The following is a 24,859-nucleotide window of genomic DNA, read 5'->3' as shown; positions in this document are numbered from 1 at the left end:
TCTTTCGATTCCTCTTTGGGATACCCAAATAGTGTTCTCATCCTGTTTGTGTAGGGCCCAGGTCTCTGAGGCATATGTTAGTGCAGGAAGAACAGTGGAGTCAAAAAGATGTGCCGGGAGCTGGAGGTTCTTCGTCCTCTTGACAACTTATTTGACAACTTTCCACACTGCTCTCTTCCTCCTGTGCAGTTCTGGCACCAAGTTGTTCCTTATGTTGAGTTCTCGACCCAGGTACACATAGCTGCTGCATTTCAAAGATGTTTCTTTCGTTGAGAGCAAATGGAACATCAGGGACTAGTTCGTTTTTCATGAACATTGTCTTGGTGGGATTCAGCTGCAGTCCGACCTTCCCACACTCATAGTAGAAGTTGGTCAGCATTTGTGCCGCTTGGCTAATGTTTTGTGTTATGAGAACGATGTCATCAGCAAAGTGGAGGTGGTGTAATTTCCGACCGTCTATCTTCACTCCCATTCCTTCCCATTCCAGTTGCTGCATGATGTTCTCGAGTTGCATGAAGAATTTCAGTGAAATGGTATCACCCTGCCGAACCCCTCTCTTTACATCAATGATCACTTCCTTTTAGAATGGTGAGATCCTTGGTGCTGAATCCATAATACAGCTTGCAGAGGATCCTGATGTATTTTATTTTAACTGCTTGCAATTAGATAATAGGATGACAGATATATTCAAATGTACTAAATTTTAATCTATTGGAACCTCAAAGAAGTCAACTATATGTTGTGAATTTAGCTCATCTTTTATACAGAGCTCAGAAAAAGCTTGTGGTAACCTATCTGTAAATCTAGTTGAATATTTGAAAAATGCACATTTTGAAAGAAAAGCATTTAAACTCTGGTTTCATCATTTAAAAAAAAACAAAGTTGCAGCACAAGAACATATGCAAGAATTGCCTTATTGTACATTTGGGTGTGTTTCTTGTTATACAAAAATGTGAGTATGTGTTATACACTTAGTGATTCAACTCTGAAAGAACAGTTTGTGAATCTTTTTAAAGCTTCTTAGTCATTTTGCTCAAGTGGCTTTTGAATTTGTCAGGTAATACATAAAACAACAAACACCAGTCCTCCCAAGTTGATGTTTCTATCATTTGTACCATGTTTTCCTTATAAACCGGTATAGGTCTTACGAAAGTTCCAGAAACCTGTCTGGCTCTGGTGTTGGACTTGCGTTATCTTCCACCACGTGGTATCCACCTTTCGGATTGGTCAGACAGCTTCTTTGGTCACTGTTGTCTTGTAATGAGACAAGTTTTACCCAGGACTGGATTTTCCCTAGTAAGTGTAGCGGTCTGGGTTTGTTAGATACATAGTTTCACCGACCTGGTTTAAACAGGGGTAAATTAAAGGATGATTTGGAGGGTCCCGAGGAGGACTGGGTGGGCCTGGCCAGGTGTGGGAGGGCGTGTGGAGCCCTGAGGGCCCCGTGTGCTGTGGGGCTAGCCCTGCGGTGGGGGCGGCCCGGGTGCCGGGGGCAGGGTGGCTCTGCCCTGTGTGAGGCTCCCCAGGAGAGCTCCCGCCCCCAGTCCTGCCTTCAGTCTCCCAGCAGAAACAGCCTGGGAGGTGCAGGCAGGTGGGATCAAGTTGCTCCTGGCCGTGCAGGGCGGGAAGAGGCCTCAGAGGTGGGCGCAGAGAGGGCATGAGCGCCACGGGCCTGCTGCAGAGTTCCTCTCACTCACTCAGAAGCTTTGATGGGAAAGACTGCCCGCTGGGAAAAACAATAGAGCGCTAGGAGTGGAAACTCCGCAGTTTATGTTGCGGTGTCCAGCCCTCTAGCCCCTCCGTCTCCTGCTATGCAGTGACTCTGCCGGGCTGTGAGCACGTAGATTTGAGGTGTCGGGAGTGTCTGTGGCTACAGCTGGACTCTCAGCTCTCGGCCAGTTTGTTAAGAGCCTCAGCTTCATGGCCCCAGGAGCTCAATGGGGGTGGAGAGTATTCAGTCATTCGTATCATCTAAATAACACAGAATCTATTAAAAAATTCTAGATGTCCGAAACTAGCTATAGTTTTCTAATTCGTGTAGTGTCGTGTAAATGTAGCTTAATAGTGCTCTCCAGTGGATTTTAATTTAAGAATATGTGCTCATCTTTGGTTAGTGGTTATCTTCTGCAATTACCCAAATTAATATTCTAAAATATATTCTTCTGGGAAATGTGCATTTTTTTCTACTTGGGAGGGTTTGGGAATCTGTTCTTTCATTGCTTTTCAGATTTCAGCAGCTGAAAAGAGCTTTTAAATTCACTTGTCTTTCCTGAGACATAAAACGTTTCATCTCCTTCTTCAATTAATTTTACTTAAAGGATGCTAAGGGACAGTGACATCCTTTTGTCTTCTTTGTAGAAGAACAAAAAGATAAAGTTGGGTATGGGAAGTAATATACAATATAATATTAGCTTCCTTATCTGATCTCATTCTGCTCATGAATTGCACTTCCTGCTAGTCTGAAGGAAATGTATTTATTTACCTTTCAGTAGTGTGCCCTCAGAGATGACCTTCAGAGGGGTCCTTTCTTGGCTTACGTCACATGACCCGCACTGCATGCTGGGTATTTGCACACCTGGCCTGGACAAGCGCCTTGGCCCAGGGGTTCAGAGCAGGCCGTAGTCCTCCAGGCGTATACGTCGTCTCCAACTCTTCTTTCTCCCACCGGGTGGTTGGGTGCAGAAGGGAGCCGGGCACTGCGGGCTGATGGCAGCAGTCGAGACTGCCCCCTGGGCATGGTGGAACTTCTGGAGCCTGCCAGGCCCATAGGAGTCGGGACGCTCCTTTCTGACGGGCGGGGCGCGGCTCTCAGCTGCCTTGTTGTGACTCTCACTAGCGCTGGTTTCTGCTTGAAACCTTTCCTGAAACACCCCCCGGCTCCCTGGTGCCCGCAGTGGGGGCGGCCTGACCTTTCCTCTTGCCCCTGGCCCTGGATCCGTCCGTTGGAGCCAGCCCAGGAGCACGGACCCACGGCTGCTTGAGGGAAGGGGGTCACGGTCCAGTTTCTCAGCAGCTGTGCAGCAGTGGCGCCCAGGGCTTTATTGTTGGGGCGGAGAAAGGGAATGGGGGGGTGTAGGACACATGGTGCCCGCACCCCCGTCTCCAGCCAGCTCTGAGGCTGGCCCGGGGCTGCTCGCGAGAGGAGCTGCTGACGGCAGGTGTGGAAGGCGGTCCTGGTGCGCGCTCTGCTGCCGAAAGCTACGAGATCAGCTGTTCTCTCCCGCCCCGCTTGGCCCCTTGGCGGTCCAGAGAACCCCCTGCAGCTGGTCTCTTCCTCTCAGGGTGTGCTCCGGATGAGCGGCTGGTTTCCAGAGACTTTCTCTCCGGGTTCCAGTCCTGGACTCCCTGGGGCCAGTCTCTGCACACCTCATTTATCTATTTATCTATTTATTTCACTGTGTTTTGCCTGGTGTTCCCATTGCCGAGCGCAGAAGGCAAGCTTTCTTGCAGGTCGTCTTCCAGAGGAAAGAGCAAAGTATTTTAAGTGCGGTATTTGGTGCCAAGCTCAGACAAAGGGAAGGAGTGCTCACTGTCTCACGGCCGCCGGCTGCCGCCGTGTTGGGGTCGGGTCGGTGCAGAATGGTCTCCGCGTCGTTATTCCTGAACTGTCACCAGCAGTGTTGAAAAAGGAGGAGCATCAATGTGCTAATAAAGAAAGAGCAAAACTGTGGACAATTAAATTCCCTTGTCAGTTCCGGTCCTTTCTGTGGTGCTCGTAAGAGCACATTCGCCTGACTTCTCGGGCTGTTCCGCTTGGGTGAAGTATCAGTTCCTGGTGGTGAGTAATCGTGAGGCGGATGCCCAGCGTGTCTGTAACCCCGGAGGGAGCAGTTTCCTGGTGTGCTGGTACTTTACGGGGCCTTCTTGGGTCCCTGGCGGTCAGCTGCTGCCCCAGACTGTGTCAGGAAGGGGACCCCCACCGCCTCACTGTTGTGCAGGAGACCCTGGGCTGTTCTTTCCAATGAGGTGAGACCCCAGATCTCTCCGTTTCTGTGGACCGAGCAACTGAACACATACGCTTTCTCTTCCTGACACCTGCTCGGCTGTTGCGTGTTCACGAAGGAACTCCCGACAGACGTAACCCAGGCCTTCCTGTAGTTTTCCACGTGAAGGGTTTTAGAAGTCCAAGGCTGCGAGAACTCAGCAGTGATTTTGCAGGAGCAGGAGGCTTGACGGAAAGTGTTAAGAGGTGGAACCCCGATTCTCACACTGGTTCACCCAGCTGGCCTCAGCATAGGGTCCCTCCCCACTCTCCGCAGGGCATGCCCCACGGGGACCCTAGGTGCATTTCTCTCACATGTGTCAGAGTATTCATACACACATTGGCCAAGTCTCTGCCTAGCTTTGGGCTCAGTTCCAGGTGCTCCCAGTATATCAGAGCAGGACTTGGCCGTGATCTCCAAAGAGCGTCAGCAGTCCTCTGCTGGCTTGCACGGGGGACTCCTTCCCGTGTGTGTGTGTGGAGCGGGGGGGGGGGGGGCTGTCTGCTGGTGCTGTAGAATGGCGAGTGTGAGTAGCACCTCGCTGCAGCCTGTTGTGGACTCACCGCCCTGAGATGATGTGGGACTGACTGGACATTTGATTAGCCGACGTTGACCCCTGAGTCGGGGGGAGGCAATAGAGGAGCCGTTTCTACGTGGCACTCGCGGCGAAGACTGAAGACTCAGCTGCAGACAAAGCTGCCCCGTCACGTGTCCCACCTCACCCCCGATGCCCGCCGTAGTCCAGCAGTGAGTTGGTTCATAGACTGGACGCCCACCGGGTGTCCTGGGTGCCCCCGTCCGTGAGCCGAGGGAGTGAAGGCAGAGGGACAGGAGTGTCACCTGCTCTTCTCCCCGTCTCCCGAGCTGCAGTGGGGAGTGCCAGAGCACCCAAGGGCGGCCGAGTGCTTGGCTCCTAAGGCCCAACTGCCAGCCAGGGTCCTGGAACCAGGCAGCGCTGGTCTCTGCCCCGCCTGGCCTCAGGGGAACAGCACCGTCCTCGCTCGAGTGCTTCCCCAGAGGCTCGTGGCTGCTGGTCGCCCTCACAGCCCTAGCGGTCATCTGCACCGTCTGTGTGGGTTTGTTGTCCTGGACAGTGCCCAGGAGGCATGGCTGTGCTGGGCCCATTTCCGAGTAGACCGCCCTGTCGCTGGGTCAGCGGGCGTGGCCGTTTCTGAGCCCTTGAGTGGCGGCCATGAAAAGACGGACAAGCTACCCTGGCATTTCATTCCTCCTCTCAGATTAACGTGTCTCTAGCCCCGACCCGAACGTCCTCGCCTCTGCTGACTCCGAAGGCCGCGCTCCCATCTCCCACTGAGGGGAGGCGCTGCGGGAGAGACTTGGGTCGGGGACATTTCGGGACTGCTCAGGTTTCTAATTTTGTTTTTCTCCTTCCTTCATTCCCTAGATGAATCGGCTCCCAAGGAAGTCAGCAGGGTAAGTGACGCGAGCCTCGCCTCTGCCGCCTCGGTAAATGTTCTCCGTGTGGTAACACGACCGTGTGCCAGGGAGATAATGGCCCACCGAGGGTCCTCCCACGCCCACTCCCTCACCCGACGGCAGTGCCAGCGGAGAGCTTCCCGGCGGGCAGCCTGGCGACCTGCACGGCGCAGACGCCCTGGATTCGGCCGGAAATTGCTAATGGTGTTTTCCAGGTCGGGGGCAGCGTCTGAGAGCTGCAGGAGCGTTGTCTGTGCGGGTTTGTGTGGTTTGTGTGGTTTGCAGCTGCTCCGAGCACAGTCCCCATGAGCCTCCCTGGCGCGGCTCCCACACATGGTAGTGGCTGCGGGGCCTCACTCGGGGGTGCCCGGGGGACGCTCCCAGCACCCAGGGGCTGAGCCGCGGGCCGTGGGCCTGCCGTTCCCCCGTGTCTAGAGGCTCGGAGGTGGCTTTCGTGCCTCAGGGAGATCACTGAAGTCAGTGCTCGGAGGTTTGGCCACAGGACGGCCTGGATGGAGTGAGCACGAAGGTGAGAGAGGGTCTTGACTGCAGAGCCCGCAGAGACGTGAAGGGCTTAAGGGGAGACAAACACGGACACGGGTCGGTCCGGATGGCATCTGGCGAAGAGGTCACTGTGTCACACATGTGAAGGGACATGAGTCCCGCTCACAGGCTCGTGCACACGGGCGCTCCTTCAGTTCCAGAGTCTGAAGGATGGTCTCCCGGGAAATGGGGGCCCTTGCCAGGGACCGAGAAAAGCACCCTGATAAATGGGCCCTCGCCAGGGACCGAGAAAAGCACCCCGATAAATGGGCCCTTGCCAGGGACCGAGAAAAGCACCCCGATAAATGGGCCCTCGCCAGAGACCGAGAAAAGCACCCCGATAAATGGGCCCTTGCCAGGGACTGAGAAAAGCACCCTAATAAACCTCACCAGGAACCGGGCGTCCCATTCTCCAGAGCTTCCCGTTCCCCTCTGGGGTCCCTTGGGGGCAGCTGCAGCCTCCAGAGCTCACAGCAAGAAGCCCCCAAGGGTGGAGCTGCAGGGTGGGTCAAGGGGGCAGGGATCAGCCCGAACTTAGGCAGCTGCTGGGACAAGCCGGAAGGGCTGTAAGGTGAGGCTCGGGGAGAAAAAGGTGCTCACAGGAGCACTGGGGCATCCCGAGACCCCAGGCCGTTGGCCTGTGCAGGACTGCTCTCGGGCCGAGAGGTAGCGGGCGCAGGAGGAACCGAGGGCGCCAGGGAGGAACTGCAGTTTGCTCACCGACGCTTCTTGTTGGTTTTAGCCCAGACGAGCTTTAGTTGGGGGGGATGAGGCCGGGGCTTGTTTAATCTCAACCAGAGCTGTGGGGACGTGAAGCCCAAAGCTCAGGCAAGCAAGGGGCTCTCTCTCTCTCTCTCTCTCTCTCTCTCTCTCTCTCTCTCTCTCTCTCTCTCTCACTCTCTCTCTCTCTCACAGACACCACTCACACATACACGCACACACATGCGCACACGCACACGCATGCACACATGCACGTGCACGTGTGCACACACATACATGCACACGCATGCATGCACATACACACATGCACACACACGCGCGCACACACACACACACACACACACACACACACACACACACCCCTTTTCCTGCTGGGTTCCTGACATAAATTCTCTTAGTGTCACCAACTGGGGCTGTACGTGGTGCCTCGCTTGTGTTTGTCCACCTGCTGACCCCCCTCACCTGCTGTCTGGTGGAAACGCTCCCTGGCCCCCAAAGTCCCCAAGTTGAACGATTCTACATCATCATGTCAGCTGACTTTCTCCGGGGAGGATGATCAGACCCCCATTGTGCACTCCCCCCCAGGGCGTGCTCCTAGACCGCTGGGCAGTGCCTTCAGCACCTGTTTCCGGGCAGGAGGGTCCTGAGTGTCCCCTGGCGCCACACAGTCTCGCAGCCTTTAGGAATGATGATAACTTGGTCCGGCGAGTCTCGTTTCTGTGATTCTGTGTTTCTCTCGGCTGATGCCAAACTGGCAGGAAGCTCATCTCCAGCCCAGAACTTGCGTCCACCTTCTGAGAGTGTCAGTTCCCAGGATTACTTTTTCTGAGTACACGTAGCATCTTGATTAATACCTGTTTGGTATTTTTGTTTGTTTGTGTGGGTTCTCCTTTGGAGGCGGGCACAGCTGGCAGTGCTCGAGACTTCTCTCAGCTCAGGGATCTCTCCCGGCAGTGCTTGTGGTGGGAGTGCTGGGGATGAACCCCGGTGGGTGCCTGCAAGGCGAGAGCCGTTCCTGCTCTGCTGTCTCTAGCAGGTCATTACCTGTTCAGCTGATACTCAAATGTCTTTTAATTTGACGTAGTCAATAGTTTAATCTTGGAACGGAGATTTCAGAATACCCAGTCAGCCACATTTTCACCCTTTTGAATAATACATAACTTTTAAAATTAAAAAAAAATTAAAAAATTTAGTTAAAGAGCCACGATTTACAAGGTTACTGATGGTTGAGTATTAAGCGTACAGTATGGTGACAGTGTCTCAGGGCACATGTGACTCAGGCCCTCGGACTGTGGTGACTCCCTCAGATGGCACCAGCCCCTCCTTCCTTCTCCCTGCTCCAAGTTCCAGACCTCGCAGTAACTCTCGGGGCCTCTACCCCATAGGAAAGACTCTAGCACAAGACTTAAGGTTCTAGAGTTCCCAGCAACACATACTCAGCTGAAAACATTGTGTGTGTGTGTGTGTGTATTTGTGTGTGCGTGTGTGTGTGTATTTGAGGGATAGATTCCAAAAAGTGACTTCACTGGGCCCTAGGGGAGTTCTGTTCCTGTTTTGTGAGAAATCCCCACGTTGCTTTCCGCAGAGACTGACCCCAATGGCATCCCTAACAATACAGTTAATAGTGATCATAAGCCACAGGATATCTTTTAAGAATAAATTAAGAAAGATTTTTTTGTTCATATTCTTACTTAGGATATTTGCTGCATGAGGTGTGGTAAGAAAACATTACCAGAACTTTCTAGAAGTGGCAGCTGTCACATGACACATCGTGGGACCTTCCTGGCTTGACCTGGAAGGGATGGGTGGGTGGTCTTTGGGGACCTTGTGTCACTTTATGAAAAATGATAGGACATTTCTGGGTGTTGCTCTTCTGGTCAACTCAGATTTTTTTAACCAAATTCATCAACTCTGTGTAGCACATCCCTCCCCCTCCCCCCTTGTCTTTTCTCTCTCTCTCCCTTCACTTTCCCTAGAAAATCTCCCGTCTCACAGCGATGCCCTAGTGAACAGGACTGCCTTCTTCCCTCCCTCCCTCCCTCCCTCCCTCCCTCCCTCCCTCCCTCCCTCCCTCTCCCTTCCTCCCTCCCTCCCTCCCTTCCCGACTCCATCCTCCATCCCTCTTTCTTCTCTTTTTATTTCTTATTCTCTTAGTTACTTATTTCTCTTTTTTTCCTTTCTTTCTTGCTCTTTTCTTCCTCTTTCATTTTTCCTTTTTATTTGGGGTCTCATCGCTGCGAATGTGTCTACATAGTTGGAAAAGGCATTCTTATTTGTGTATGTCGAGTAGCAATAAAGCCTATACTAAAATGCACAGCGGACTACAGAGGAATGAGAGACTAGAGTGAGGGGGCGGAGGTGGCCCTTGACTCACCCACGCGTCCCTGGCCCAGGCAGTGCTGTGAGTGGATCTTTGAGCAAGGAGCAGAGGGAATGAGAGAATCTCACAGAAAGGGAAGGGAGGCCTGAGGCGTAGCTCAAGCTGCTGAGCAGGACTCAGTGGGGAGGGGGAAGGTCGTGGGCCGTGCCAGGAAGGGGCAGCCGAGGGCCGGCTGTGCTGTAGGGGTGAGAGGCTCCGTGAGCATCTGGCGGAGAAACTTTTCTCTTTCCTGATGAAAGGAAGACGAGAGGTGGGAACTAGCACGGGTGAAACTGGGGACTCAGGAAGTTGGTTTCAAACATTTTAAATTGGAGCTTTCGGGAATGACTTTGGCGCCGATTGAAAACTGAGCACGGTCCTGGGTAAGCCGAGGCAGGAGACCCCAGCGCTGAGAACATGGCTGTGTCTGCAGCTTGCAGACAGTAGTCGGAGGACTCGGCGACGCTGCTTAGGGGGTTCAGATCTGCCGGGACGAGATACAGAACTCAGCCAAGGAGGAGGGAAGGAATAGGCGGCAGAGGAGGAGGAAGACTCGGGATTTCTGGGTAACAGATTTTGTTCTTTATGCTTAACTGTAGGACCACGTTTATTGGGACTGGATTTCATCTGGATTCCTCTCTTCTGACCCTCTGAGCCGTCTCGGTGTTATCTCAGTCACGGGGCGGAGCCTGTTTCTCTCGTCAAAGCCATGGGGTTCATCCATTCTTCCAAATCATTTTCCTGTGCCCAATTTCAGGAATTTGCTGACAGATGAGTAGGGTGATGCAGCACACGGAAACTTCACCTGTATGCGGAAGTCACACACTGGGGGGAAATCAGGGCATCTCTGTAAGCTTGAGTTCAGGCGCAGTGATTTCAGTGTTGGTACTGGCAGGGTTTCCTGCAAGACTCATTCCAGCACCCCAACCCCCCAAGCCGGGTAGACTTGCTCATCAGATGCTATAACTCAGTCATCACAGAGTGACTGACCCCTGCTGCTCCGGCTCAGGAGAAATCAAGGCAGGAATGACCAATTGCTGCCGAAACACCTCACAGCGTTGGTGTCGGTGTGGGGAGAGTTGGTGAGTGTCACCTCTGCAGCTCCACACAGGCTCCGAGTTCAGTGGTGACACGCGCCCAAGACCAAGCAGGTAGAGGTTAGGGTGGCTGGTGTGTGTGTGTGCGTGCGCGCGTGCATGTATATGCATGTGTGAACATGTGTACACATGCAGTGTGCATATGTGTGCGCACGCACATGTGTGCACATGTGTGCGCGTCTGTGTACACATGTATGTGTGCATGTGTGTGTGTCTGCATGTGTACCTACAGGCGTGGCTGACATGGGAGTGATGGAGGGGACACCGAAGGATGCCCGGTGTGTTTTTGAGGAGGTATGTCCGGGACACCGAGCAGTACTGTTGTAAGAAGATCGTCACGGCTAGGGAAGAATTGTGCAGCAAAGAGCCTGGTCCCTGGGGTCCCCCTTCACACTTTCCTGGCCCCCGCAGGGTGCCCACGTCCTCGAGCTATGGTGTGTGGACTGCAGGGCCTCGCCCTGGGGCTCCTGGGAGGAAGCCTGGTTCTCCCGCCTGGCCCGGCCTCGCACTGCCCCTGGCTTCTCTCGTGAGCCATCACGTGTGTCTCAGGCCTTCCTGTGCACTCACAGAGTCTCAGCCCCTCCTCTTTCAAACACAGGGGCCAGCGGGCCTCCACTAAATTTAAATTAAATCACGTCACGTATTAAAAAAATAATAGAAATTCAGTTCCTGCAGTGAATGGTGTAAAACTGACTGAGCTTTACCAGCTGTTGATTTTTCATCACGACTGGTCCTTTCTCTGAGCATATCCCATTGCTATCTTGTTGTTAGCGTCATCTTAGCTGTAAGTCCGAGAGATTACTGGCAAGAAGAGAGCGAAGATGTCAAGATGGGTGCGAGAATGTTCCCCATCCAGACAGTTTAGGCTTCATGGCAACTGTCTTTGCCCTACAACACTGCCCGTATGTTGTATTATATTCTGATTGTTTGCCGTGCCGTGCTGCCTTTTTCATTTCTGAATATTTATAAAGCTCATTAGCTGTTGGAATTCATTACCGTTACTGGGCTTCATGTAAATGTTTCAACTTTTGCTAATTTAGCCTGCCACTCGATGAGTTTTCTGATTTCAAAGGCCTTTGTTTGGCCCAGGATATTGTTTGGTGTGTATGCGTGTCTTGGTGCGGGGAGCCTCGGTCCCCTTTTGTTCTCCCTTAGATCCCCAGATAGCCATGGCTTTCATCTTCCTGTGTCGGGAAGAGCCGCTCAGAGTTCCTGGCTCTGCCGCCTGCTTCGCTCTGCTTACATTCACACTGGCTCTTTAATTAAAGTTGCTTCTGTGTTTCAGTGCTGTCTCTTTACTTCAGTCTGACTTGTGGTGGTATTGTGAGTTTACAACTATTCCTCCCTTTATTTAAAGGGTGCGAGGCACAAGCTTTCCTAGAGTGCATTAGTTATGCCTCCGTTCTTTTCCCCGCAGCACTGAGTGCGGGCTTTACCCCGGCTAGACTAACCTAGACCAGCACCTTCTGTGTTTTCGTAGGTTTCCTGAGTCTTCAAATGATGCTGAATATGCCGAGAAGTCACTTAGCGATGTGAGGTTTGTTTGGTATCTGTGCAGGCAGAGTTTTCTCGTCTCCTGGAGCGAGGATGGTAGAACAGTCCTGCTGAGTCCAGAGCTGGGTGCTGACTGAGACACAGCGATTCGGTTCAGGGTCAGGCGATGAGGGGAGCTGGGGGTAACGGACTGTGCACGTTCCCCCAGAGAAAATTCGCCTTTGTGAATGTTCTCTAAATCGACAGTTCACTTTGCTTTGCAGAAGTCCAGGTTTGCTCATTCTTGGGCTACCAACAGTATGGCCGTGTCTGTGGAGAGAGTGACTGTGCATGCAGGTTAGGGAAAGCGCAGCTCTGTGTGTGGGTCCCCGGGCACCCGCGAGTCTGCTTCCTGTCGAAGTATGGGGTGCCCTTTTCCCTAGCCTTACCAGTGAGCTCATATACAGTGCTCGGCATATAAAAATGGGATGCACTATCATTATTTTCTGAAGAATACTTTTTTTTTTTTTTTTTGCTTTTTGTGTCACACCTGGCAATGCACAAGGGTTACCTCCTGGCTTTGCACTCAGGAGTTACTCCTGGCAGTGCTCAGGGGACCATATGGGATACTGGGAATCGAACCCAGGTCGGCCGCGTGCAAGGCAAACGCCCTACCCGCTGTGCTATTGCTCCAGTCGCTGAAGAATACTTTTTATTTGTCCAGCCATACTTTTTCTTGGCAGAGGGGTTTCAGTAAATTCTGGGTGAGTCATTTCAGAGAGTCTCGTTGGTGTTACGCCCAGTGAGATGGTCGTAGAAGGTATGTAAATAGCTGCAGATGCCCAGTTTTCTTTTTTGCTTTTGTTTTCTCGGACCATTTAGAAAAGTAAAGGGTGGGTGAAGGTCAGTGACCAGCAACTCTTGGATAATGTTTTTTCCCTGAAATTACTGTTTTGTTCATATTTATAAAATATTTGCTACTGCACTTACTAAGACGTGCCTGAGTTATCTACGTTAATATCCCTGAGCGTGGAGTCTCCCCGTCAGTTTGTATTTCACCCGCTCCAGTATGGGAGAGCTGTGGGTCGAGGGTCAGGTTGGCAGAGGGGGGGGTGGGCGGGCAGCCTGGGATCAGGCCCTGAGGTGGCAAATCCGGTTGCTGGGCCGCATCTTCCCACGACGACATCGAAGCTCAGAACAGAGTAGCCTGAAAACACACAACTTCTCTGTTTCTAGGTCTTTTTGTCTGTCTGTCTGTCTGTCTGTCTGTCCCCTCCTCCCTTCCTGCCCTCCCTCCACACTCCCTCTTCTGTTCCCTCTTCCCTGGGCCTCACTTTCTTCCCTCCTCTTCTGTTTTAGTTCAGTTTTCTCCATTTCCATCTCAAAATGTAGATCCCTGAAATCGTTTCCTTACTGAGTCTTGCTCTTTGTGATGGAACTGATCGTCCTTTCTAAAATTCAAAAGTTTAGCTTGGAAGATACGTAGATGTCAGTGAACACAAAGAGTGAAGGTAGGACTTCATTCTGCCCAAACATTGAATGAAATTGTGTTCTGTTTCATTTAATTTCTAAATGTATTTACCCCAAATTCAAATTGTGAGAGCGATGCTCAAGTTTATGTTAGAAGGAGGAAAGTTTGTTTAAATTCATCTCTTTTTTGGTTTGGGGAATTTTGGTACTTGGAGCATTGGGAAGTATTCTCCCTGCTATTATGAGCATTTGTTTTGTTTCTATTTGTATTATATTTATGCTTTCTTCCTTTGATCAGCGTTCCTGATAGAGCTGAGACTTTGGACCGTACTACCTTAATAGGTTTCTGACTTCTGTTGTTCAGAAGACCGAGGAGAGAGGCTTTGTGGGCTGTGAGCAAGGCGTTCTTCTCAGCACAGGCTCCACGGAAGGCGACAGGATTAGCACACCCACCCACACAATGTCATTGAGAGTGGAACTCGACAGCGCCTTCTGCTTCACGTGTATCGTATCTGTTGGAGGAGCCGTTCAGTCAGGCGCCATGAGCTTCCCAGTGTCTGTGGAAGCTGTTCTCTTGTTCTTTGGGATTATTTTTTTTGGGGGGGCCGGTATTATTTTGTTGATTTTTGTCTGGGAGCCGCAGTTGGCGATGCTCAGGAGTTACTCCTGGCTTTGCACTCAGGAGTTACTCCTGGCGGTGCTCAGGGGCCTGTGCGGGATGATGGAGCTCGAACCCGGGCTGGCCGCATGCTAGACCCCCTCCACCTGCTGTGCCGCTGCCTCGGCCCTCGTGTCTGTGCGTCTGTGGGGAAGGTCTGACTTGCTCCCATCTCGGAAGGATCCCCTGTGCCCGTGGAGCTCATCACACAGCTGCAGATGGTTGCAGGCGGGGAGGCCGAGGTAGAAGCCGCCGGCTCGAGATGTGCCCGGCGTGCTCGAGCGTCTGAGTGTCAGGGCGGATAGCGCTGGTGTGGCTGTGATGTGCCGCTTCCTCCCGTCGACGCCCACCATCCTCGGCCGTCGCCCTGCCCTGCCCCATCGTTCAGCGAGAGCTGACTGCCTGAGAGCCGTGTGCCGCGGCGGGCTGGGGCGCGGGCTGGTCTGCTCCGTGTCACAGGGCCTTTCCAGTACCTCCCTTTGCTCCTCTTGGTCGAGCGTCACACCCGGAGTATAGTTTCTGCAAGGCTGCTCCAGTAATGAACGGTGCCTTTGCCCTGTGCCTTGCTGTCGGACTGGCGCTGCCCAGGGGCTGTTGAAAGACTTTCACATTTCCGTTTTTGAGCGATCAGAACTCTGCATCTGAAAATATGCTAGGACCACCTCGTTCAGTCAGTCACATCTGCCGGGACTCTTTCTCCCTCCTGTCTTCTCTCTGTGCACATACTTTCCTGGTAACAGTCTTGGTGCTCATTTCGCTTTTCTCCCCCTTTCCCTAAATATTTGATGGTCCCATTCAGACTAATCTTTAGTGGCCCAGAGTATACACTGAGTTACTGTGTGGTAATTTTATACGTCTTGTTCTATTTTTTCATTTTTAGCTTGTCCTAAGTTTTTATAGACTTCCTATCTTTCTGTGTGTAGCAGGTTTATTAGTAGGGAAAATTTCCTAAGGAAAAATATGCTGCAGTCCGAGGTTGCTGGGTCAAAGGTTATGACTATTTTACAGAATTTAGTATAGATCACTAAATTTGTTATCAAATTATTGTTTCAATTTAAGATTTATTGCAACACAAGTAAATTATTGATTATGCATGTTCTTATGTTTAAGAGGCATGTCATGTATACATGACACTGCAATATTTTTATTTAAAATGAATAAGCACATTTTTATTCATTAATCTATTTTGCACCTATTTTGGGCTGGAGCAGTAGCACAGCAGGTAGGGCGTTTGCCTTGCACATGGCCGACCCAGGTTCAATTCCTCCAGCCCTCTTGGAGAGCCACACAAGCTACCGAGAATATCTTGCCTGCATGGCAGAGCCTGGAAAACTCCCCATGGTGTATTCGATATGCCAGAAACAGTAACAACAAGTCTCAACAATGGGGATGTTACTGGTGCCCGCTCGAGCAAATCAGTGAACAATAGGATGACAGTGCTACCATGCTAACCTATTTTTATTTGTATTCCATCTGTCTTGGGTTGTAGGATGACATTACTTTGTCCTCTCCCCCTTGCCACAAGTAGCTTGTCCCTGTTTTCCCTGGAGTTTAGGCTTACCCCAGTCTCACCCATCAAGGTGTTCCCGAATCTCTCCCATCCCTTTGTTTAGCTGTAATCACTTCTCTATGCTCTCTTCCCCAAAACAGTTAATCCATAGCTTTCCCTTAATCTGACTCTGCTAATTTGTAAGGTCAGACCTTCCTAGGATACAGAATTTATATTATATAAGTTAATATTGCCTTTCTCCTCTTCTTGTGCCTTTTGAATAACTTACTTTAAAGCAATGTCCTTTTTGTATGGACATGAGAAAACAATATTATGCTTTTGTAACTTGGGATTTAATTGGCCTCAAATATTATTCCCTCCCGGGCATCTGCTTTCTCCACTTAAGCCTCCGTTGCCCTCAGTTCCTAGCACCCCCAAAGCAGGGTCCCGACGAGGGACGGGACGGATCGAAGGCAAAAGGTGAGTTATGTGCTACCCTGGCATCGAGATGGGCCTGGCCAAAGTGCCTAATTCTTAACTATAAGTTAAGAGCTTGATCATAGACAAATGCTGTCATGATCCAAAAGTAATGATGAGACTAGGACCCTGCTAGGGATAGGAAAGACTAATCTGGCCTGAGCACTGTAGTCTGAGATTGAGATGGCCCCAGCAGAGCAATTCTATAAGTTTTAATGCATCTCTTCTCATGTCCATACAAAGGGTGATACCTTTCAACATATGTTGTCTAATATGAATAACATTTAAACTTTAACTCCTACTTTATTTCACTATTTATCTGAGTTATATTTTAAAATACAGCTTTTAAAAGCTTTGCAAAAATGGGGATAAAATCTATCCAATGTAAACTTCCCTGAAAAGGAAGAAAATTCCTATTATATTCATTTATTAGAACATCAAAAAATTTAAAAATAGAGGGGAGTTTTTAATAGGATTAAAAATTGGTTCAAATTTTAAATACAGAACTGATGAATAACTTCTGTTTCCTTAGTAGATAGACCACCTTCAGCAATCCATCTTTAAGAACACGCAAATGTAAACGTTAAAGAATAAGAAATGAAATACCACTATTAGTAGTGAATAGTTATTAGAAATATATAGGCAATATTATAGCTATTGACAAATAGCTATAAATATAGAAGTAAGAAGCACTGATGACCATGCCAAATGCTTGCGAGTGTTTTAGAGAAGGAAGGACTGGGTTGACCCTCAGTTGTCCCGGCAGTGGAGGTGAGTTTGGCATCAGTCAGAGACGCCCTGGGGCAGAGTTTAGGGGAGGGAAGAGGGTGGCAGCAGACAGAGAGAAAACCGTGTTAGAGAGTTTTGCCTTAAAAGGGAGATAAGAAATAGGTTGGCGACTAAATAGGAAAGGTGAGTCAGACGTTTGTCTTATAAAATTATTCCCTTTTAGCAATTAGCTCACGGCAGCATGGCTGTGTACTTATGGGAACGACGCTGTGAGGGGCTGTGTGGGGCCGGGGAGAGCCCGTCCCTCTGCAGCCGCCGCCTGGCCGGCCGTCAGACCCGTCTGTTGCCCTCCACAGCTCGTGACCGTGACCGTTGACTCTTTCCCACTTCTTTCCATACTCTGACATTCAGCAAAAGGTGTTTTAGCTGGTGACCTGGAGGATAAGTATGAGCAAAGGGAGAGGCAGGGGGAGTAAGAGGAAGGGTGAGGGGTAGAACGGGCCACCTGGCTACAGGTGAGCAGCCGGTAATCTGGCTTGACACCTGCAGCTTTGTAGACTTGCCTGGCTGTCACTTGCCTTCTAAGAGAAGGGTTTCCACCGTTTGTTTAGAGAAAAATCGTGTGGGGGGGGGAGAGGAGAGGAGGGGTGATTTGGGCCACATCCCGCAGTGCTCAGGGCTCACTCCTGACTGCTCAGGGGTCACTCCTGAAGGTTCTGGGGGAACCATGTGTGGTGCTGAGGGTGGGATCACAGTCAACCAGGCCAGGGCAAGTGTCTTCAGCCGTTAGTATCTCTCGGGCCAAGAACAGTTTTATTATGACAGTGTGCTAAAATAGAAATCTATTTACATTCTCTTATGTTACGTGAATCTTATTGAAGCTGCTCACCAAACCGGCTAACGTTTCAAAGGCACAGAGCAGAACGGGCGTCAGAGTTCAGTGGGTGAAGGAGATCTGGAAGCTGGGCCAGTCGCGTTGCCCCAGGCTAGAAAGATGCGGAGTCGCGTCTCAGGTTGCCTGGTCCCTTCCATCCGGCTGTGACAGCGAGCCCACGTGCCGGGCCAGCCAGCGCCGTTTGGGGATGGAAGAAGCAGGTGACGGCTCATCGTTGGAAAGCTCCTTAAATGTGATTTCATGGACTCCAGCTCCAGCTGGCCATGGGCACGTCAAGTTGGCACTTACTGACAGGGACCTGGAGGCAGACATGTGTCCCCTGCTTGGGCTGAGCTCGAGAAGGAATGGCAGCGAGGTGAAGCTCCCACTAGGTGAAATGCAGTTCTGCTAGTTTGAATGTTGAGTCAAGGAGTTCTGGAATTTGCTTCCACCCTCCCGGGAAATGATCCCAGCTCAGAGAGGAAATCAGAGCATGTTTGCTAAATCCAGGTTTTCCTGATGACAGAGGTCAGAATAGCCTCGGGCACTGCAGCAGGAGCTGTGTGGGAAGCTTCTTATGGAGGATGGGAAGCACAGATGTCACCAGGGGGAGTGTCAGAGCCTGTCCGCTGTGCGGGTGGGGTCGGAGGAGCATAGACTCACAGTGTCAAGTGTGTGTGTGTGTGTGTGTGTGTGTGTGTGTGTGTGTGTGTGTGAAGAGAAACAGAGTCTGTGGTGGGGTCGGAGGCATAGACTCGCAGTGTCAAGTCTGTGTGTGTGTGTGTGTGTGTGTGTGTGTGTGTGTGTGTGTGTGTGTGTGAAGAGAAACAGAGTCTGTGTCCACACCGTCGAGGGCTTCCCAATCCACAGTCCGTGTGAGCGGGCAGTGACAGAGGTGGCACCTGTAGCTCCAGCTCCTAGACTTTACATACGACCCACAGCTTAGGAAGAATGGGCTTCTTTACACACGGAAGTGGTGAGTTCAGGACGGGCAGCGTAAGTGATGAGGAACTAAAGGGTCGACTCAGTGGGACCAGGGGTGACCCTGGGTGGGTCAGATCCGGGAAAGCTGGGGCAATCAGAATGAATGAAAACAATGTTAATAGATCATGCCGTTTTAGTGAAATGAGAGTCTGCAGGCCTATACTCACTTACAAAAATCAAAGAGGTAGCCAGGGGCTCTTCTTCCCAGCAGAATGCCAGGCAGAGAGAAGGCAGGCTGAGGGCCTCCGAGCTCCAGATCTTCGTTATGCTGTGGCTGGAAATACGGTAACTGCATCTATCTTGAGAAAACGTCAGACAAATCCAAATTTATTCATGATTTTCAAAACATCAGAAAACATAAAGAATTGCTGCAGGATTTTTCCAGGTTAAATTTTACCAAAGAGAAAAAAAAAATTACCAGAGAGGCATGACAAATGCCATGTGTGATCTGAGCTTTGCACCTGGTCCAGCTCAACAGAGCAATGCAAGGGGACGGGATATGGAATCTCAATGTGGACTTTTTTCATCATCTGACATTGTTACAATAATGTTAAATTTTTTGCGCATGGTGACTATATTTAACTGAGCAAAATGGGTTTGGGGTAAATGCACACCAGTTTCTCAGATATTTAGATAAAATATATATGTTACTGTTACGTGCAGGTGGGGCAGTAGAGGAGATAATTTATCAAAATCAGCGAACAATGAGACGAATTAACACAGGATGTAAATACTTGGTGTTGTAAATAAAATCTTGTTTCAGTTTTCTGCATGTTTCAACTTATGCCAAATTAAAATTATAAAAACAACTTATAAAAAAGATAGGGGAAATAGAAAAAGTGATGAGAATATTTCCTGTTGTTGGCTATTGTGTAGGGCCCACACGGTGTTCTTGTTACAGTGTTTCCTGTATTACTGACTGGACATGTGGTGCCAGGGGTCACACACAGGCTCTTGCATGTGCCAGGCATGTGCTCTGCCACGTAAGCGCCATCCGGGGGCCCCGAGAAGGGTTTGCGATGTGTGTATCCAGCGAAATATCCATAGGTTTTTTTTTTGAAATGGCTGCTACTTTAATAACCTTCAATATTTCAACAAAAACTCACTGTTATTATTTGGAGTTTCCCCCTCAAGTCAGTCTTGTTAAAAAGGAACCATTTCACATTGCTGACAATTATGGATGTTTTGGATTTCTGTATAAAGTCCAGGGAAAATTCTGCCAGAAATTGCATAGCCCAGCTCACAGTCCCAGTGCATTGCTGTAAGAAGTCTCTGGAATCAAAGTCTTTAGGTGCAGAGGGTCCGTTTCACTCTCAGCAGCTCCGAATTTATCTGGGCCGAGGGCATGCTGCTTACACCCACTTCCCATGATTCCCTAGGAGCCCCAAGTGTAAAAATCGTATACCTCTGGGTTAGGAGTCTTAGAAGATGGCTCCTGCCATGTGGATGTTGCTGCCGCCACCATTTTCCATGCAGGAAGACAGGGTGGAGAGGAAAGATCCACCCCCGGGCAGCACAGAGTTGCAGCCCAGTTCACAGTCCCAATGCATTGCTATAAGAAGCTGCACTAGATGCCCGAATGTGTTAGGTCTCTGGAATCAAAGTCTTTAGGCACAGAGGGTCCTACGCAGGTTTCTTGAGAAAAAGAGGGAATGGCTGGGTCAGTGAGCGGGCTGCACCCAGAGCCCGCGGTCGGCACGTTAAAGCAGTACCGCGCCTGGCACTGGTCTCAGATCCTTTTAGTTCTCCGAAGAAGTCAAATTTTCTTAATCGGCACTTTCAGTGGTAGCCCTAGCAAGCGGCAAATGCCACCTCAGACTCGCGTGGGGCGGAATGGAGGCTGGTGACAGGTTCCCTCCTGGGGTCCGAGAGGCTGGAGAGGTCGACCCTCATTCCACCTCGGGCTTCTAACGCATCCTGCAATGTGAATGTCTCAGGGGTTCTCAGGTTATTTTTTGTTTGGGCTCTTAAGTAGAGCATCCTGCAGCCGGCCCTAACTTGCGGGGTGTCAGCGCCCTCTGGCAGAGCTGGCCGCAGAGGGCGAGGCGTGTGCAGTGACTGCCCCGGCGACGGGACGCCCCGGCAGCACTGAGCACGGCCCCCGGCTTCCCTTACTTCCTTCGAGACCAGGATTCCTCGTTGAATTTGTCACCCAGCAGAGACAGAGGGGTGTTAGGGTCTCCTGCTACTGTTGTCTTGCTGTCAGCATTTTCTTCCTGCCTGTTAGCAGTTGTTTTAATTATTTTGAAGTTCCTGCACAGGTGCTTAGGAGGAAGGGTTTCTGGAGGTGCTGACGTGTTCACCGCAGATAGCGACCATCCTCTCCCTTACGGCTTGAAATCCAATGTCCGTGTGGTCTGATATAAATAGGGCCACCCCAGATTTTTAGAGGGGTGTAAGATTGTCTTGCTGTCTCTGACTGGGGTTCACAGTTCCCCTGGCTGTTCCAAGGCACCGGGATTGGGCTCAGTGTTCCCACCCGTCCTGCCTTTTTGTGTCATCGGTGAGTGACAGCATGAGAGGAAGGGGCTGGTTGCAGCTGTTCTATGAGAGTTGCAAATGTTTGTAAAGTGTGTCTTGTCATTTAAAGAAACTCCTGTATGCTTTATGCAAAACTGTTTTGAGGCTATGAACTCCCCTCGCTGCTAATTCCCTACAGTCCTTCCCTCAGGATGATCATCTAAGTGGGTCATTCTCGGCGAGGCTTCCATTCGCTCAGGTGTTGGTTTCATTGAGCTGTTTGCTCCGTGCTGCCCCTCGCCGGTTTTTCCTTCCTCAGCTGCCGTTGTCCTGTTGACTCTTCAGCTCTGTCACTCGCAGGTTCCCACGTGCCTCATTTTACCCTTGTTTCTTTGAGCTCATCAGACACATTCATGGTGGCATGTGGGAAGTCCCGGCTGTTCCACATGCAGAGATGCAGAGACGCCCTGCGGTCCCTCACGCACCGAGATCCCTTCCCCGGGTGTCCACAGCTTGACAGTGGACAAGCTGTGGTCGGCCCTGTGAGGTCTCTGGGGCAGCGGTGGGCCGGTTGCTCCCCCCCTGTGGGTCCAAGCAGTGGCAGCCGGGGCCGGGTGAGTGTGGCTGCACCCCTGCCCACAGGCAGCGGGCAGAATTAGGGTGCCGGTGTGGACGAGCGCCCGGAAAGCGGACGAGGGAGCAGAGGGTCTGGGCTGGCCGGGGGCCGAGGGCTGGCAGGGGCTGGGCCTGGAGGCTGCCGGGACCAGGCGCAAGTTTCGTTGTTCTGTTCCCGGCACGTCTTCTGTTGGGCAGAGTCCTTAGGTACAGGATGGTGTCAGGGCTACTGCGCGTTCCCCCGGAGATCTCTCCGGCCCACGGAGAGACAACAGTGGAAAGCGCTCCTAATTGGGTGGGTTCTATGAGTGGTCCCGATCTGAAAATAAAACTGGTGAGGATAATAAATAGGGGGCTCAAGACGATAAGTACCGATCAAGAGCATCTTTATTGGCAGTTATGCTGGTTTTATACATTTCTTAGCAGGGGGTTGGTACATGAGTTGTCAATCATCAGGGAAGTGTCTTCTCAGACCAAATAAGGAAAAGTTGGGGTGTTATTTGGTGGGCTTACAACATTCTCCAAGAGTAGGTTGAGAAATAGTGGGGAGGGGAAGGCAAGGGTTTATCTGGCAGGAGCATCTGTCAGGAGGAATGCACAAGGCTTTTAGTGTAGAGGAAGGCACTCTACTTTACGGGCTTTTTGGGGTCTCGTAGTTACCTGCCCTGGGCTACTTTTACTTCTTGAGTTTAACTCTTTCCTTTGTCACAAGGGCACCTGTGCCTCAGGTTATGCAAAACTGGTAATGGAATTTTCCGGTTTCTCCAGGGTAAAGGTTTCGGGGTCCTCTTTTGTTCAGGGTCCTGAACAGTCCCCAACAGGCCACGGGGTATGTGTCTGTGGGGTGGGTCACTGATTGGCCCATCTCTCTCTCTCTCTCTCTCTCTCTCTCTCTCTCTCTCTCTCTCTCTCTCTCTCTCTCTCTCTCTCTCTCTCTCTCTCATTTATTTACCTGCTCATCCACTTCCTGCCAGTTTATAGAGGTGGGCTTAGGAGTAGGGAAGTGCCAGGCAAGCGTTCAGAGCCAGAGTTAGTTACAGTGAGTAGGAAACGTGCCTTGCATGTGGCTGACCTGGGCTCAATCCTCCACACCTGTCTGGTTCCCTGAGTCCGCCAGGAGTGACCCCAGAGCACAGAGCCAGGAGTAAGCCTGAGCTTACTGCTGGGTGCGGTCCCAAGCCAAACAAAGAAAAGAATCACAACAGACCTGGGAGTGTGAAGGGTCCCTGCGTGGTCGGGTCGGCAGGGTGCTGGGCGGTCGGCCAGGCACCGCTCTGCAGTGCATCGTGCTGCTTGCAGGCCAGGCGTTCTGGCTCCTGGGAGAGCCCAGCAGTGCTCTGAGGCAGGCATGGCAGCATTGCTATTTTATTTTTGAAGTTTACTATGGCTGTTGTTTTGGGAATGGGCCTGAGATGGCAGCCTGTCAGAGGAGCTGAGTTGAAGACCTTTCTAGAGAGAAATAAAAATAAATCGCATTCAAAAGTATGCCACAAAAAACAAGTATTGTTAAGTGGGAATCAGCCTGACAAAGGAAGTGAAGAAGAAGCTGAGCCACTGTTGATAGAAACAGAGACGCCGAGGTATGGAAACACACCGTCTGCCTTGCGGAGTTGGGAGACTCAGAGTGTCGGAGACTCAGAGTGTCGGAGAGACAGGCCTGCCCAGCGCCCCCCAGAGTCCAGGCAGCCCCGTACAGAGGCCCGGTTCAGTTTCAGGGATACGGACCAAGTGCCTTTGAAATTTATATGGTGTGATAACAACGATGCTGCTAAGCCCTGCAGGCCACAGTCATCCTAGGAACGGAGAGGATGGAGGCTTGTGTCTCTCCAGCTTTGAAGCACAGTCCAAAGCCGCGGAAACCAGGACAGTATGAGAACCGCCCCGGGTGGGACCAGACGGGAGACAGGCTCTGGGGCCAGAGACAGACCCTGTTTTGTTGGGTCACACCAGCACTGTCCAGGGCTCCCTCCTGGCTCTGCACTCAGAGGTCGCTCCTGATGGTGCTCAGGGCACCTCGTGGGGTGCCGGGGAGGGAACCAGGCCACCGGTGCAGGCAGGCGCCCTCCCCGAGAGGCCGTCGGCCTGGCCCACGGGCAGCTCACTTTCCATGAAGGGGCTTAGGGTATGCAGTTTCGACACTGGGGCAGTGGGTGCAGAAACCGTGTCACTCACAGTACTGTGAGTCACAGGACCTGCTACAGGGAAATAGAAAGCAGCAGAACTTTAAAGCAAGTATGAAGTGGGCCAAGGAAAGCCTCTTCAATTAAAAAAAAAAGTGCTGGGAAAACTGTCAGTGACGCGAGAAAAGCACAAAGGGAACTTGGGCCCCTCCCGCACACCCCTGCCGGGAGCAAGCCCTGAGCACCCCAGGCTGACCTGAGACCAGGAGTGAGAGGTGTGGAAAGGGGATACACCCCTTCCTGGGAGGGCAGGGACGGAAGGGGCCCGAGAGGAGGCCGTGCTCCGCGCCAGGCAAGCGTTCAGAGCCAGAGTTAGCACATGCCAGCCAGATGGATGGACAGATGGATGGACACGGAGGCCGACGGCAGAAGGCAGGCACTCGGGACCTCGGGCTGCCTCTCCTCCTTCCTGCACGTCTTCTCGTGCCTGGCTAAGGCCCTGCAGTTTGCCCCGAGCACGTGGACAGATACCCTACAGCGGGAGCCACAAGTGTGTCGGTTCAGCGTCTCCTGTTTCAGTGCCAGTGTGTGTGTACAGTCTTTCCAGGTGTTCCCAAGGCATGACCTGCTTCTTTCTAGGCGGTTGGCTACAATGTTTAAATCTTCCTCTGTAAAAGTACACTCCGTGGCTGTGCTCTATACACACACTTAACAGGAGTGTAAGTTTGTGTCTATGAAGTCCTGTGCATACCAACGCCATGGCGGAACAACACGGGAGCTTTAGCTTTGCCGTCTTTAATTGTGGGTGTTCTGTCTTTATTCCAAGTACCAGGACACGAACATGCAAGGAGTTGTGTACGAACTGAACAGCTACATCGAGCAGCGGCTGGACACGGGCGGGGACAACCAGCTGCTCCTCTACGAACTCAGCAGCATCATTAAAATCGGTGAGTGTGGAGGGGTGGGGGGGGTGGGGGCCTGGGGGCTGGGGGTGGGGAGGGCGTTCTCTGCAGGGCACACGGCGCGCCAAGCGTTCATTTACATCTGCTTGGGGCCTCTCTGCAGTGAAAATCCTTGGTCCTGAGGCTACCGCAATGGGTCCCGCTCAGATGCTCCTCACCCTTGAGAGGCGTAACTGCGTGTCATGGTGACTCAATTTAAAAAACCAGGAAGATAAAGTCCTTTTGAAAACAGAAACAAATAGCTACCTGGTATCTTCACGGAGTAGACTGCAGCCTGTCAGAGGGACATGCAGTTTCCTTCAGCTCGGCCGTAGCTTTGTGGAGGAAATCAGTAATTAAGGAAGAAAGATATCTCAAATCGGTTTAGGGAGATGTCCGTGACTGTCCCGTCTCGCCACTGCCCAGAGGA

General features: G+C 51.4%; 1 protein-coding gene across 3 annotated transcripts in view; it reads left to right on the top strand.

The window, feature by feature from the left end:
- PDE10A (phosphodiesterase 10A) overlaps positions 1-24,859 on the top strand; it is a 370,412-nt gene that overhangs the window by 266,180 nt on the left and 79,373 nt on the right. For all 3 annotated transcript variants that reach the window (XM_055137220.1, XM_055137218.1, XM_055137219.1), the window contains 2 exons: positions 5,389-5,417; positions 24,315-24,435. In XM_055137220.1, coding sequence (XP_054993195.1) covers positions 5,389-5,417; positions 24,315-24,435 — 150 coding nt within the window. The remainder of the gene's footprint in view (positions 1-5,388; positions 5,418-24,314; positions 24,436-24,859) is intronic.

This window comes from Sorex araneus, chromosome 4 (assembly GCF_027595985.1).
Source record: "Sorex araneus isolate mSorAra2 chromosome 4, mSorAra2.pri, whole genome shotgun sequence".
Taxonomy (NCBI): domain Eukaryota; kingdom Metazoa; phylum Chordata; class Mammalia; order Eulipotyphla; family Soricidae; genus Sorex; species Sorex araneus.
Note: the sequence above shows the minus strand (reverse complement) of the source record. Positions and strands in the feature narration are given on the sequence as shown.